This window comes from Eubalaena glacialis, chromosome 1, assembly GCF_028564815.1.
Source record: "Eubalaena glacialis isolate mEubGla1 chromosome 1, mEubGla1.1.hap2.+ XY, whole genome shotgun sequence".
NCBI classification, from domain to species: domain Eukaryota; kingdom Metazoa; phylum Chordata; class Mammalia; order Artiodactyla; family Balaenidae; genus Eubalaena; species Eubalaena glacialis.
In genome coordinates, this window is record NC_083716.1 from 113,326,675 (window position 1) to 113,342,087 (window position 15,413).

General features: G+C 41.6%; 1 protein-coding gene across 1 annotated transcript in view; it reads right to left on the reverse strand.

The window, feature by feature from the left end:
• Positions 1 to 15,413, reverse strand: part of MYO7B (myosin VIIB) — a 99,500-nt gene that overhangs the window by 75,399 nt on the left and 8,688 nt on the right. The window contains exon 2 of the mRNA XM_061199089.1: positions 2,583 to 2,624. Within this exon, the coding sequence (XP_061055072.1) occupies positions 2,583 to 2,600 (18 nt within the window). The 5' untranslated portion in view covers positions 2,601 to 2,624. The remainder of the gene's footprint in view (positions 1 to 2,582; positions 2,625 to 15,413) is intronic.

Consider the following 15,413-nt stretch of genomic DNA (forward strand, 5'->3'; position numbering starts at 1 on the left):
AGCCCATGTGCTGCAAAGAAAGATCCCGCATGCCTCAACGAAGACCCTGCGTGCCGCAACTAAGACCAGTGCCGCAACTAAGACCCGTGCCGCAACTAAGACCAGATGCAGCCAAAACTAAAAGCAAAAACAACAACAACAAAATAATGTGGTGTTAGTTTCAGGTGTACAGCAAAGTGATTCAGTTATATATATACATGTATCTCTTCTTTTTCCAATTCTTTTCCCATTTAGGTTGTTATATAATATGGAGCAGATTTCCCTGTGCTCTACAGTAGGTCCTTGTTGGTTATCTATTTTAAATATAGCAGTGTGTACATGTCAATCCCAAACTCCCTAACTATCCCTCCCCGCCCCTGACACTTCCCCCCTGGTAACCATAATTTCGTTCGAGAGGAACATTTTCTTAGATAAAACAAGTAAACTCTGTATGTAGATCTAATGAAAGCTAGGATTTAACAATTTTGGGAGGAAGGAGAGACAGTATGAGTGCTGTGGGTGGGCGTTAGGAACGAGGAGTTAAGGCCCTTCTCACCTAGTGGGAAGTCAGTAATAGGTGACGCCTGAAACCAAAACCTCAAGCAGCCCTGTACACATGTTCTTTAGAGACACAGAGGGAAGTATCAATGAATCAACTAGAAGGTTGAGGGTGGTCACCTCTCTGGAAGAGGAAGTGGGGGACTGATTCTTCAAACTGTGTGCCCAAAACAACTTAATAAAACTAAAAGCGAAATGAAGAAGAACAGTAAGGAACAGCTGCCACAGGATACAGAAGACCAGCCTGAGCAGCATACTAGATTCAGTGAACTAATTGAATTACATCAGGAACCTCAGAGACCTAGAAAAGCTTTCTTACAACAAGGATAAAATTCCAGTGTGAAAATTGCAGCGTGCAGCTGAAACAGTGGGCAAATTACCAAAGAGAGAAGATTATCAGTCAAAGACAGATGATGGGGACTTCCCTGGTGGTCCAGTGGTAAAGAATCCACCTTCCAATGCTGGGGATACGGGTTTGATCCCTGGTCAGGGAACTAAGATCCCATATGCCGCGGGGCAGCTAAACCCAAGTGCCACAACTACTGAGCTTGTGCACCTCAACTAGAGAGCCCACGTGCCGAAGACTGCAGAGCCCACGTGCTCTGGAACCTGCACACCATAACTACAGATCCCACGCGCCCTGGAGCCTGTGCACCACAACTAGAGAAGAGAAAACCCGCACACCACAACTAGAGAGAAGCCTGCACACCACAGCGAAAGATCCCGCATGCCTCAACGAAGATCCCACATGCGTCAAAGACCCGACGCAGCCAATAAATAAATGAATACGTAAATACATAAATAAATAAATAAATAAATAAAAAGATAGATGATGGGCATCTCACAGTGAACTTGATATTAACCAGAGATGAAAAAGAGAAAGACCATTTCCAGTCCACACTGAATGATAAGGTGTCAGGCCAACATGAGCTGGAAAAATAAATAAAAGAGCTAGAACATGACTTTTGTTCACTCCATTTGGCCAAAGCTCTCCTAGGAAATAAATGAGAAGCCAAGCAGCAGAAAATAGAGCTGCTTCATGAACTCTATTGGAAGAAAAAGATGACTGTGCAGAAACAGCTGAATCAGGAGAAGAGTGAGCGAGAAGAGGTAAAGCAGAAGCTATCAGGTGCAAAGAAAGTAAAGTCTATATTGAGATTCAAGAAATAGAGGATGAATTACAGAAAGCAGAGAGATCTACGTGACCTTCGTTGTTCTTTGTGATAAGAAATACCTGACAACTGGCTGCTACCCATGATGCAGAAAGCTCCTTCCCCAGCCTGAGACAGAAATTACTACAAGGAAACTCAAAGACCCAAGGCCATGAAGAATCCACTTCCGGGAGACCTGACCCTCAGTCTTCCGAGGTGGGCTGGCTCTTCTGGACATTGGCCGAAATGGGTGTTGTGCCCTGATCCCATGTGCCCACCTGCCATGTCTTCTCTTCCCATAGAAGAGATGGGCCTAGAGATGGCTCTGTGCTGCCTTTACTTAGATAAATGAAGGATCCAACAAATGAGAAATACCCTGTCAAGACATTTTTTTTTCTGTTCTTTTATTTTTCATTTTATTTTATTTTTTAAATTTTTATTGAAATATAGTTGATTTACAATGTTGTGTTAGTTCAGGTGTATAGCAAAGTGATTCAGTTATACATATATATATTAATATATATATATTCTTTTTTTACATTCTCTTCCATTATAGGTTACTACAAGATACTGAGTATAGTTCCCTGTGCTATACAGTAGGTCCTTGTTGGTTACCTATTTTATATATTGTAGTGTGTTTTGTCAAGACATTTTAAGCCCTGAATATAAGTGAGGGATTACTGTGCAAGTGTGGTCCCCCTGCCAAAGCCCAAAGGTTGGCCAAGGTCATTTTCTTTAGGTAATACAATCTGTCTTGTTCCTCCAAACTCCCTGTCTCCGGTATTTTCCTTATAGGGTCTCATTGCCTCTCTTCTTCTTTCCTTGGGAGTGACTTGACTCAGCCTTTGGCAACTCCCACGAACAACCCCTCGATGGAAGAGATGCAATTCTTACCAGTCTCAAGTCTGACATCCTGAAGCAGCCGCTCCTGACAGCCTGTGTGCAGAGAGAAAGCAGAAAGTCAGTCCTCGTGGCCCTGACTTGGAGCCCTGGAGGGTAGGAGCCACGTGTGTTCATCAGCGTGGCTCTGAGTGCCTGGCATGGGGCCGAGAAATGACTCTTCAGTGAATGGACGGATGAGTCATAGTCACACCACAAGTGTGAGAGGAGGCTCTCTCAGCTTCATCCATCCTATCTCATCTTTACTGAACGTCTATTTTGCACTTGGCACTGGGCTCAACTGGGAGTGGGGTGGTTCTGAGCATCCTTAGGACACCATCCCTGCCATCCAGAAGCTCAAGCTGTGTCTGGTCAGACATCCGTGAACACCAGTCATCACCCTACACCACACGGAGTGCTGAGGGAAGCAGCCAGCAGAACTAGAGACACAACATACTTGATCTAAACCTCACGGACAGGGGCTTCCCTGGTGGCGCAGTGGTTAAGAATCCACCTGTCAATGAAGGGGACACGGGTTCGAGCCCTGGTCTGGGAAGATCCCACGTGCCGCGGAGCAACTAAGCCCATGCGCCACAACTACTGAGCCTGCGCTCTAGAGCCTTCGAGCCACAGCTACTGAAGCCCGCGCACCTAGAGCCAGTGCACTGCAACAAGAGAAGCCACCACGATGAGAAGCCTGCACACCGCAACAAAGAGTAGCCCCTGCTCGCCGCAACTAGAGAAAGCCCACGCACAGCAACGAAGACCCAACGCAGCCAAAAATAAATAAATAAACCTCACGGACACCCCCAAAACACAGATATCCCCCATTTCACTCATGGGACTCAACAAAGGAAAGGTGACCCGTTGATCAGTAGCACAGCTGAGAATTCAACCTGGACCTGCCTCCTTTCAAACCTGTCCGCAGCACCTGGCGGCCTCCCCGGTGCCCTGGGAGCACACAGGCGGGCCTGTGTAGCTGCCAGCAGGTGGGGGAGGGGAGGGGAGGGGAGGGGAGGGCGGAGGCCCTGATCTCAAGGAGGAGCCCCACGCAGCCCCAAGGAGGACCCATGTGGTGAGGAACTCAGGTCTCCAGTCAACAGCCAGTGATCTTGAAAGCAGATCTTCCAGCCGTGGTCAAGGCTTCAGATGACCAGAGCTCCAGCCAACGTCCTGACTGCAACCTTGTTATGGGCTGAATTGTGAACCCCTCACCGAGTTCATATGTTGAAAGTCCTAAACCTCAGTACCTCACAATGGAACTGTATTTGAAGATAAAGCCCTTTTAAAGAGGTGGTGAAGTTAAACTGAAGCTGTGAGGGTGGGGCGTAATCCAACATGACTGATATCTTTGTAAGAAGAGGAAGAAATACCAGAGCTGTACATGCAGAGGGATGGCCATATGAGGACAAAGTAGCAAGAGGGTAACTGTCTGCAAGCCAAGGAGAGGGGCCTTGGGAAGAACCACCCCTGCCAACATCTTTGGTCTGAGACTTCCAGCTCCAGAATTATGAGAACATAAATATCTATTGTTTAAGCTGCCTAGTCGGTGACATTTTGTTATGGCAACCCTAGAAAATGAATATAAACCTCGTGAGTGTTCCTGGCCCAGAACCACCCAGATAAGCTGTTCTTGGATTTCAGAAATTGGGTGAGGAAGTAAATATTTGTCATTTTAAGCTGCAAAATCTTGGAGTAATTTGTTATGCAGCAGTAGATAACTAATACAATCACCCCTCCCTCTCACATCTTCATTCTTTCTTACTCTTCTGGTTTTCCTCCCTGCATAGAGATGCAAGTTTTGTCTATCTTAAAATGAATTTTCTTGGCCTCATGATCGCCTCCAGCTATTGCCCTCCTCTTGTTTCTATTCCACAGCTGAACTGCCTGAAAGAGTTGCCCCATCATGCTGCCTCCACTATCTCACCCTTCATGCCTTCCCAAGCCTTGGGTCACACACACATACCCACAAATGCTGCACCGACCCCTCCAGGGCCAACATTGCTCAAGTCCATGCCAGGACTTTTTCAGCCATGTCCTGTTCCCTGAGCACGCCCCCTTGGCTTCTGCAGGACTACACTTCCCTGTCATTCCATTGCTTTTGGGGGTCCCCTCAATCTCCTCCCAGGGCCCTTTCCCTCACCTTGATCTCTTGGTGTCTGAGGGAGATGCTGGTTGTTTTTGTCTGCCTGATGTGCCTTCCCCTATTTTCTTTTGAGGGAAATTCTCCTCCCTTTGTCCAAAATGTTTCTGATAGGAACCATGAATCATGGTACCTCAAAGATGGCATGCGATCCAAGAAAGGGCTTTCCCGCAGATGTTCTGAATTGGAGCTGGGGATTCGTTTTCTTCTCTAGTTGCAAAGTTCTGAAATGTGATTCCAGAACTGCCAGGGGCTATGGTCCTAGTGTCCTGAAAATAGCTGATATGAGAGAAGAAAGTTGGAAGGACAGGAGAGAATGAAACAGAAGACAGAAATCCTGTCTTTGACTTTTTGCACTTTGTTATTTGAGCTAAGCCATCTGTACTCTGTCATTGAAACCAAAGAATTCTCATTGATATGGTGGTCCTCATTCTATTCTCCTTCAGTCTGCCCACTCCCCTTGCACATTCCCACCCTCTCCCAGGGCCACTGACAGAATCAAAGCACTTCTGAGTCTGAAGTCAATGTCTCAAACCCTCATCTCTATCCGGAACTCCAGCTCCACCAAGGCCCTAGTCTCTGGATATCTCCAGCAGATAGGCCATGGGCACAACAAACTCAACATGACCACACATCTCCTCTGTCCCTAAATCTGCTCTTTCCCCTTCATTCTTTATCTCAGTGAATGAAACTAGCAATTGTTGAAGAAAACACTTGAGTCATCCTATGACCCTCATATCTAAATGACCACTAGGATCTGAAGATTTCATCTTTTAAAAGCGTGAGGCTCCCAACTATATGTTGTCTGCAAGAAGCTCACTTTAAATATAAAGACACAGATAGATTAAAGATAAAGAGATAGAGAAAAATATACCATGTTAATATTAATCAAAAGAAAGCTGGGGACTTCCCTGGTGGTGCAGTGGATAAGACTCCGCACTCCTAATGCAGGGGGCCTGGATTCGATCCCTGGTCGGGGAACTAGATCTCACATGTATGCCACAACTAAGAGTTTGCGTGCCACAATTAAGGAGTCTGTGTGCTGCAACTAAAGAGCCAGTGAGCCGCAACTAAGGAACCCTGGAGCTGCAACTAAGGAGCCCATGTGTGGCAACTAAGGAGCTGGCGAGCTGCAACTAAGGAGATCAGGAGCTGCAACTAAGGAGCCCGTGAGCCACAACTAAGGAGCCCCCCTGCCACAACTAAGACCCAGCACAACCAAATAAATAAATAAATATTTTTTAAAAAAAAGAAAGCTGGAGTAGCTATACTAATTTTAGGTACTGCTGACTTCAGGGCAAGGAAAATTATGAGGAATATAAAGGGGAATTACATAATAATAAAGGGGCCAATTTCCAAAGAAGACATAACTTTACTTAACATGTATGTGTGTAACAACAGAGCATCAAAATACATGTGGTAAACTGATAAACCTACAAGGAGAAAAAGATAAATCCACTATTATAGTTGGAGGCTTTAACATCCCTTTATCAGTAATGACAAATTTGGCAGGCATAAAATCAATAAGTACATAGTTGAAATGCATAGCATTGTTAGTCAACTGGATCTAATTGACACTTGTAGAATACTTCATCTAACAACAGCAGAATATACCTTCTTCTCAAGTTCACATGGAACATTCACCAAGATAGGCCACCTTCTGGGCCATAACACCCCTGAGGAAATTTAAAAAATAAAAATCATACAATGTCTGTTGTCAGACCACAAAGAAATTAAACTAGAAATCAAAATAGCTAGAAAATCCCCAAATATTTGGAGATTAAGAAACATACTTATAAATAACACGAGTCAAAGTCTCAAGAAAATTCTTAAAGTGTTTTCAACTAAATGAAAATGAAGATACAACTTACTAAAAGTTGTGGAATGCAGTGAAAGAAGTGCTTAGAAGGAAATTTATAATACTGAAAGACTGTATTTAAAAAGATGAGGATCCAAATCAAGATGGTGGAGTAGGAAGACACAGAACTCACCTCCCCCCACGAACATATCAAAAATACATCTACGAGGCTTCCCTGGTGGCGCAGTGGTTGAGAATCTGCCTGCCAATGCAGGGGACACGGGTTCGAGCCCTGGTCTGGGAAGATCCCACATGCCGCGGAGCAACTAAGCCCGTGAGCCACAATTACTGAGCCTGCGCGTCTGGAGCCTGTGCTCCGCAACAAGAGAGGCCGCGATAGTGAGAGGCTCACGCACCGCGATGAAGAGTGGCCCCCACTTGCCGCAACTAGAGAAAGCCCTCGCACAGAAACGAAGACCCAACACAGCCATAAATAGATAAATAAATAATTTTTAAAAATGTTAAAAAAAATACATCTACATGTGGAACAATTCTTGTGGAAAACTAACTGGAGACTGACAGAAAGACTCCTGTACAACCAAGGCTCTAAGAAAGATACACACAAAATTGGGTAGGAAGGGAAGAGAAGCGGTCAGGTGGGGGTCTGTGCCCCTGGGAGAGGACTCAGAAGAAAAGAGAGATTACATGGGCAGAGACCCTCCCTGGAGAGGGAGCAGTTTGCGCCACATATTGGGTGCTCTAACCCTGGGGTCTGACAAAGGGAAGACAAGCCCCCTTGGCTCATTGGAGGGCAAGTGGGACTAACAGGAGGGAGGTGGAAATCCTCCTGTACCTTGCTTGTGAGGAGCACATGAACAGTTGCCTGCTCCCAAAGCAGGGTGGAGAGGGTAGATTGAAACCACACAGCTGGCTGACTTGTTTCCAAGGACCACCCCGGAGCGTGGCCTAACCCGAGCTGAGCAAATGCTCCAGCACTGTTTGCCCCACGTCACAGCTCCAAACTGGAGTGAGGGCTGCCATGGCCAAGGAAAAAGCTTGGCTGTGAGACTCTGTGGCAGTTCAAACACTAAGCAGCTTCTGAGCAGGGAGGGGGCCGTCATTACTGGTGATTGCACAAGTGATACATCAGAGGCACTCCAGATCTTTGACAGTGGCCATATCAACATACTCTGTGCCCAAACGTTCATTGAATACCCAGTCCAGCGCCTCTTGCTCCAGCTCTGCTCCCCTCTGGGGCTGAAGGTGCTGGTGCTGGGAGGGGGAAGAGCACACACTTAAAGGGAACTTAGCCAGCTCACACCTGACACTCAGGGCTTCTGTTCCAGCAACTTGAGACCTAACCCCACCCTTGATAAGGCAATGTTGGCCACTGAGTAAAGGGTAAGCCCCACTTCACACCTGGCTCTAGCCCTAGCCCCTCCTTCTCCAGCCCCACCTACTACCAAGAAGAGAGCTGCCAACACACCCTGAGGAAAGACATCACTTGTGTTCACATCAAATCCATCTCTCCCAGCAAAGCCACTGGGCACAAGCAAAATGCATAGGGATGCTCCCACATAAGGACACACTTTCAAGACCACCATAGGTAACAATTTCACTTAAATTCATAGAGACAGAGAAAGATAATTAAAATGAGAAGAGAGAAGAATTTGTCTCAATTGAAAGAACAAGAGAAAACCCCTAAAAAAAAACAACTAATGAAACAGAAATAAATAATTTACTAGATAAAGAATTCAAAGCATTAGTAATAAGAATGCTAACTGAATTAGGGAAAAGAATAGATGAACACAGGGAGAATTTTAACAAGGAACTAGAAAATATAAAAAAGAACCAGTCAGAACTGAAGAATACAGTAACTCAAATGAAAAATGTTCTAGAAGGAATGAACAACAAACTAGGTGATACAGAACAATGCATAAGTGATCTGGAGGTAGAATAGTGGAAATCACCCAAACAAAACAGTAAAAAGAAAAACAAATTTTTAAAAATGAAAACAGTTTAAGGGATCTTTGAGACAACATCAAGTGTACCAATATTTACAGCATAGGAGTCCCAGAAGAAGAAGAGATAGAGAAGAAAGTAAAAAATGTATTTAATGAAATTATGGCTGAAAACTTCCCAAGCCTGAAGAAAGAAACAGATATCTGGGTACAGGAAGCACAGAGAGTCCTAAACAAGATGAACACAAACAGACCCACACCAAGACATATCATAATTAAAATGGCAAAAGTTAAAGAAAAAAGAGAATTCTAGAGGCAGTAAGAGAAAACCAAAGAGTTATATACAAGGGAACCTCCATAAGACTCTCAGCTGATTTTTCTGCAGAAGCTTTACAGACCAAAAGGAAGTGACATGATATATTTAAAATGTTGAAAGGGAAAATGCTGAAATCTAGGATACTCTACCCAGCAAGATTATCATTTATAATTCAAGGAGAGATAAACAACTTTTCAAACCAGCAAAACCTGAAAGAGTTCATCAGTACTAAAATAACCCTAAAAGAAATGTTAAAGGGTCTTCTCAAAGTGGAAAAGAAAAAGCTATAAGAAGAAGTAAGTATCTATAGGAAAGAAAAAAATCCCACTAGTAACGGCACATATATAGTAAAGGCTGAGGATCAGCCACTTAAATAAGCTAGTATGAAGGTTAAAAGACAAAAAATTTAAAAACTAAGTATAACTACAATAATCAGTAAAGGTATAAACATGAAGATATAAAATATGACACCAAAAACACAAAGTATGGGGGAAAAGAATAAAAAATGTAACTCTTTTAGAATGTGTTTGAAATTAACACATTTAATTTTAATTTTAATTTAATTTTAACAGAACTACCTGTTTAAAACAATTAAATATAGTTATAGGTCAACATATATGAACCCCACGGTAATCCCAAATCAAAAACCTACCATAGATACACAGAAACAAGAGAGAAAGAACAGAAACATACCACTAAATGAAATCATCAAACCACAAGGGAAGAAACTAAAAGAAGAAGAAAAGAACAAGGAAGGATTACAAAAACAACTGGAAGACAAGCAATAAATGGCAATGCTCCAATCAAAAGGCATAAGGTGGCTGATTGGATTAAAAATGAGACATCTATATGCTGCCTGTAAGAGAATCACTTCAGAGTTAAACACACACACAGACTGAAAGTGAGGAGATGGAAAAGGATATTCAAATGTAAATGACAAGAGCTTCCCTGGTGGTGCTGTGGTAAAGAATCTGCCTGCCAGTGCAGGGGCATGGGTTCGAGCCCTGGTCCGGTAAGATCCCACATGCCACAGAACAACTAAGCCTGTGCGTCACAACTACTGAGCCGGTGCTCTAGAGCCTGTGAGCCACAACTACTGAAGCCTGCGTGCCTAGAGCCTGTGCTCCACAACAAGAGAAGCCACCACAATGAGAAGCCCGTGCACCACAACGAAGAGTAGCCTCCTCTCACTGCAACTAAAGAAAGCCCATGTGCAGCAACAAGGAACCAATGGAGTCATAAATAAATAAATAAATAAATGTATTTAAAAAATGTAAATGACAAGAAAGTGGGGTGGCAATACTCATATCAGGCAAAAGAGACTTTAAACAGAGTCTATAACAAAAGACAAAGAAGCGCATTATATAATGGTAAAGGGATCGACATCAGGAGAGGATATTACACTCATTAACATATATGCACCCAATACAGGAGCACCTAAATATAGGTGCAAATATTAACAGACATAAAAGGAAAAATTGACAACAATACAATAATAGTAGGGGACTTCACAACCTTCCAAGACTGAACCAGGAAGAAATAGAAAATATAAACAGACCAAGCACAAGCACTGAAATTGAAACTGTGATTAAAAATCTTCCAACTGGGCTTCCCTGGTGGTGCAGTGGTTGAGAGTCTGCCTGCCGGTGCAGGGGACATGGGTTCGAGCCCTGATCTGGGAAGATCCCGCGTGCCACGGAACGGCTGGGCCCGTGAGCCACGGTTGCTGAGCCTGCGCGTCTGGAGCCTGTGCTCCGCAACAGGAGAGGCCGCGATGGTGACAGGCCCTTGCACCGCGATGAAGAGTGGCCCCCGCTTGCCACAACTGGGGAGGGCCCTCGCACAGAGACGAGGACCCAGCACAGCCATAAATAAATAAATAAAACACATTAAAAAAAACAAAACTCTAAAAAAAAAAAAAAAAATCTTCCAACAAACAAAAGCCCAGGACCAGATGGCTTCACAGGCGAATTCTATCAAACATTTAGAGAAGAGCTAACACCTATCCTTCTCAAACTCTTCCAAAATATAGCAGAGGGAATAACACTCCCAAACTCATTCTACAAGGCCACCATCACCCTGATACCAAAACCAGACAAAGATGCCACAAAAAAAGAAAACTACAGGCCAATATCACTGATGAACATAGATGCAAAAATCCTCAAGAAAATACTAGCAAACAGAATCCAACAGCACATTAAAAGGATCATACACCATGATCAAGTGGGGTTTATCCCAGGAATGCAAGGATTCCTCAATATATGCAAATCAATCAATGTGATACACCATATTAACAAACTGAAGGAGAAAAACCATATGATCATCTCAATAGATGCAGAAAAAGCTTTTGACAAAATTCAACACCCATTTATGATAAAAACCCTGCAGAAAGTAGGCATAGAGGGAACTTACCTCAACATAATAAAGGCCATATATGACAAACCCACAGCCAACATCTTTCTCAATGGTGAAAACCTTAAACCATTTCCACTAAGATCAGGAACAAGACAAGGTTGCCCACTCTCACCACTATTATTCAACATAGTTTTGGAAGTTTTAGTCATAGCAATCAGAGAAGAAAAAGAAATAAAAGTAATCCAAATTGGAAAAGAAGAAGTAAAACTGTCACTGTTTGCAGATGACATGATACTATACATAGAGAATCCTAAAGATGCTACCAGAAAACTACTAGAGCTAATCAATGAATTTGGTAAAGTAGCAGGATACAAAATTAATGCACAGAAATCTCTTGCATTCCTATACACTAATGATGAAAAATCTAAAAGAGAAATTAAGGAAACACTCCCATTTACCATTGCAACAAAAAGAATAAAATACCTAGGAATAAACCTACCTAAGGAGACAAAAGACCTGTATGCAGAAAACTGTAAGACACTGATGAAAGAAATTAAAGGTGATCCAAACAGGTGGAGAGATATAGCATGTTCTTGGATTGGAAGAATCAACATTGTGAAAATGACTATACTACCCAAAGCAATCTAAAGATTCAATGCAATCCCTATCAAACTACCAATGGCATTTTTCACAGAACTAGAACAAAAAATTTCACAATTTGTATGGAAACACCAAAGACCCCGAATAGAAAAAGCAATCTTGAGAAAGAAAAACGGAGCTGGAGGAATCAGGCTCCCTGACTTCAGACTATACCACAAAGCTACAGTTATCAAGACAATATGGTACTGGCACAAAAACAGAAATATAGATCAGTGGAACAATATAGAAAGCCCAGTGATAAACCCACACACCTATGGTCACCTTATCTTTGATAAAGGAGGTAAGAATATACAATGGAGAAAAGACGGCCTTTTCAATAAGTGGTGCTGGGAAAACTGGACAGCTACATGTAAAAGAATGAAATTAGAACACTCCCCAACACCATACACAAAAATAAACTCAAAATGGATTAAAGACCTAAATGTAAGGCCAGACACTCTCAAACTCTTAGAGGAAAACATAGGCAGAACACTCCATGACATAAATCACAGCAAGATCCTTTTTGACCCACCTCCTAGAGAAATGGAAATAAAAACACAAATAAACAAATGGGACCTAATGAAACTTAAAAGCTTTTGCACAGCAAAGGAAACCATAAAGAAGATGAAAGGACAACCCTCAGAATGGGAGAAAATATTTGCAAATGAAGCAACTGACCAAGGATTAATCTCCAAAATATACAAGCAGCTCATGCAGCTCAATATCAAAAAATCAAACAACCCAATCCAAAAACAAGCAGAAGACCTAAATAGACATTCTCCAAAGAAGATACACAGATTGGCAACAAACACATGAAAGGATGCTCAACATCACTAATCATTAGAGAAATGCAAATCAAAGCCACAATGAGATATCACCTCACACCGGTCAGAATGGCCACCATCAAAAAATCTACAAATAATAAATGCTGGAGAGGGTGTGGAGAAAAGGGAACCTTCTTGCACTGTTGGTGAGAATGTAAATTGATACAGCCACTATGGAGAACAGTATGGAGGTTCCTCAAAAAACGAAAACTAGAACTACCATACGACCCAGCAATCCCACTACTGGTCATATACCCTGAGAAAACCGTAATTCAAAAAGAGTCATGTACCACAATGTTCATTGCAGCTCTATTTACAATAGCCAGGACATGGAAGCAACCTAAGTGTCCATCAACAGACGAATGGATAAAGAAGATGTGGCACATATATACAATGGAATATTATTCAGTCATAAAAAGAAATGAAATTGAGTTATTTGTAGTGAGGTGGATGGACCTAGGGACTGTCATACAGAGTGAAGTAAGTCAGAAAGAGAAAAACAAATACCATATGCTAACGCATATATATGGAATCTAAAAAAAAAAAGGTTCTGAAGAACCTAGGGACAGGACAGGAATAAAGATGCAGACATAGAGAATGGACTTGAGGACATGGGAGGGGGAAGGGTAAGCTGGGACGAAGTGAGAGAGTGGCATGGACATATATACACTACCAAATGTAAAATAGATAGCTAGTGGGAAGCAGCCGCATAGCACAGGGAGATCAGCTCGGTGTTTGTGTCCACCTAGGGGGTGGGATAGGGAGGGTGGGAGGGAGATGCAAGAGGGAGGGATATGGGGATATATGTATACATATAGCTGATTCACTTTGCTATACAGCAGAGACTAACACACTATTGTAAAGCAATAATACTCCAATAAAGATGTTAAAAAAATAGTAGGGGACTTTATACCCCATTTACATCAATAGACAGATCATACAGACAGAAAATCAGTAAGGGAACAGTGGTCTTAAATGACACAATAGACCAGTTGGACTGAATACGTATCACAGGACATTCCATCCAAAACCAGCAGAATATACAAGCTTTTCAAACGCACATGGTACGTTCTCCAGGATAGATCACATGCTAGGCCACAAAACAAGTCTCAACAAATTTAAGAAGAAAGAAATTATATCAAGCAATTTTTTTTCCCACTATGGTATGAAACTAACAATTCATTACAGGAAGAAAAATGGCAAAAACATGTGGAGACTAAACAACATGCTACTAAAAACCAATGAGTCAATGAAGAAATCAAAGAGGAAATTAGAAGATACCTTAAGACAAATGAAAATGTGAACAGAACTTTCCAAAATCTTTGAGGTGCTGCATAGCAGTCCTAAGAGGGATACACAGCAATACAAGCCTATCTCAAGAAACAAGAAAAATCTCAAATAAACAACTTAACATTCCATCTAAAGGAAAAAAAAAAAGAACAAGCAAAGCCCAAAGTCAGCTGAAGAAGGAAATAATAAAAATCAGAAAGGAAATAAATAAAATAGAGACCAAAAAACAATAGAAAAGATCAATGAAACCAAGAGCATGTTCATTGAAAAGATAAACAAAATTGATAAATCTTTAGCCAGCCTCATCAAGAGGAAAAGAGAGACCCAAATAAACCAAATAAGACACAAATAAACAAAATAATAAATGAAAGAGGAGAAATAACAACCAATACAACAGAGATGCAAAAATTTGCAAGAGACTACTATAGACAGTTATATGTCAACAAACTGAATAACTTAGAAGAAATGGACAATATTTTTAGAAACATACAACCTTCCAATACTAAGTCAGGAAGAAATATAGAACGTGAACAAACCAATCACTAGTAGTGAAGCTGATTTGTAATTAAAAAAGAAAAACAAAAACACTTCCTGGCAAGCAAAAACCCAGGACTAGACAGCTTCACAGGGAAATCTTACCAAACATATAAAGAAGAGCTAATACCTATCCTTCTCAAACTATCCCAAAAATATCAAAGAGGATGGAACACTCCCCAAATCATTCTATGAAGCCACCACCATTCCCCTGACACCAAAACTAGACAAAGACACTAAAAAAATAAAAAAAAAAGTAGCTTACAGGCCAATATTTCTGATGCATATAGATGCAAAAGTCCTCAAAAAAAATAGCAAATTTAATTCAACAATATATAAAAAGAATCATACACCATGATCAAGTGGGATTTATTCCAGGGGTGCAAGGATGGTTCAATATTTACAAATTGATCAATGTGATATGCCACATTAACAAAAGGAAGGATAAAAAAGCACATGATCATCTCAATAGATGCAGAAAAAGCATTTCACAAAATTCAACACCCATGCATGATAAAAACTTTCATCAAAATTGTTATAGAGGGAATATCTCAACATAATAAAGTCCATTTATGACAAGCCCACAACTAATATCATATTCAACAGTGAAGACCTGAAAGCTTTTCCTCTAAAATCAGGAACAAGACAAGGATGCCCACTCTTGCCACTTCTATTTAACACAGTATTGGAAGTCCTAGACTCAGCAATCACACAAGAAAAAGAAGTAAAAGGCATTCAGATTGGAAGGGAAGAGGTAAAACTGCCATTATTTGCAGGTGAGATGATACTATATATAGGAAACCCTAGAGCCTCCACCAAAACACCATTAGAACTAATAAGTGAATTCAGTAAAGTTGCAGGATACAGTATTAATATACAGAAATCTGTTGTTTTTCCATACAATAATAATGAACTATAAGAAAGAGAAATTAAGGAAAAAATCCTATTTACAAACACATCAAAAAGAATAAAATAACTAGGAGTAG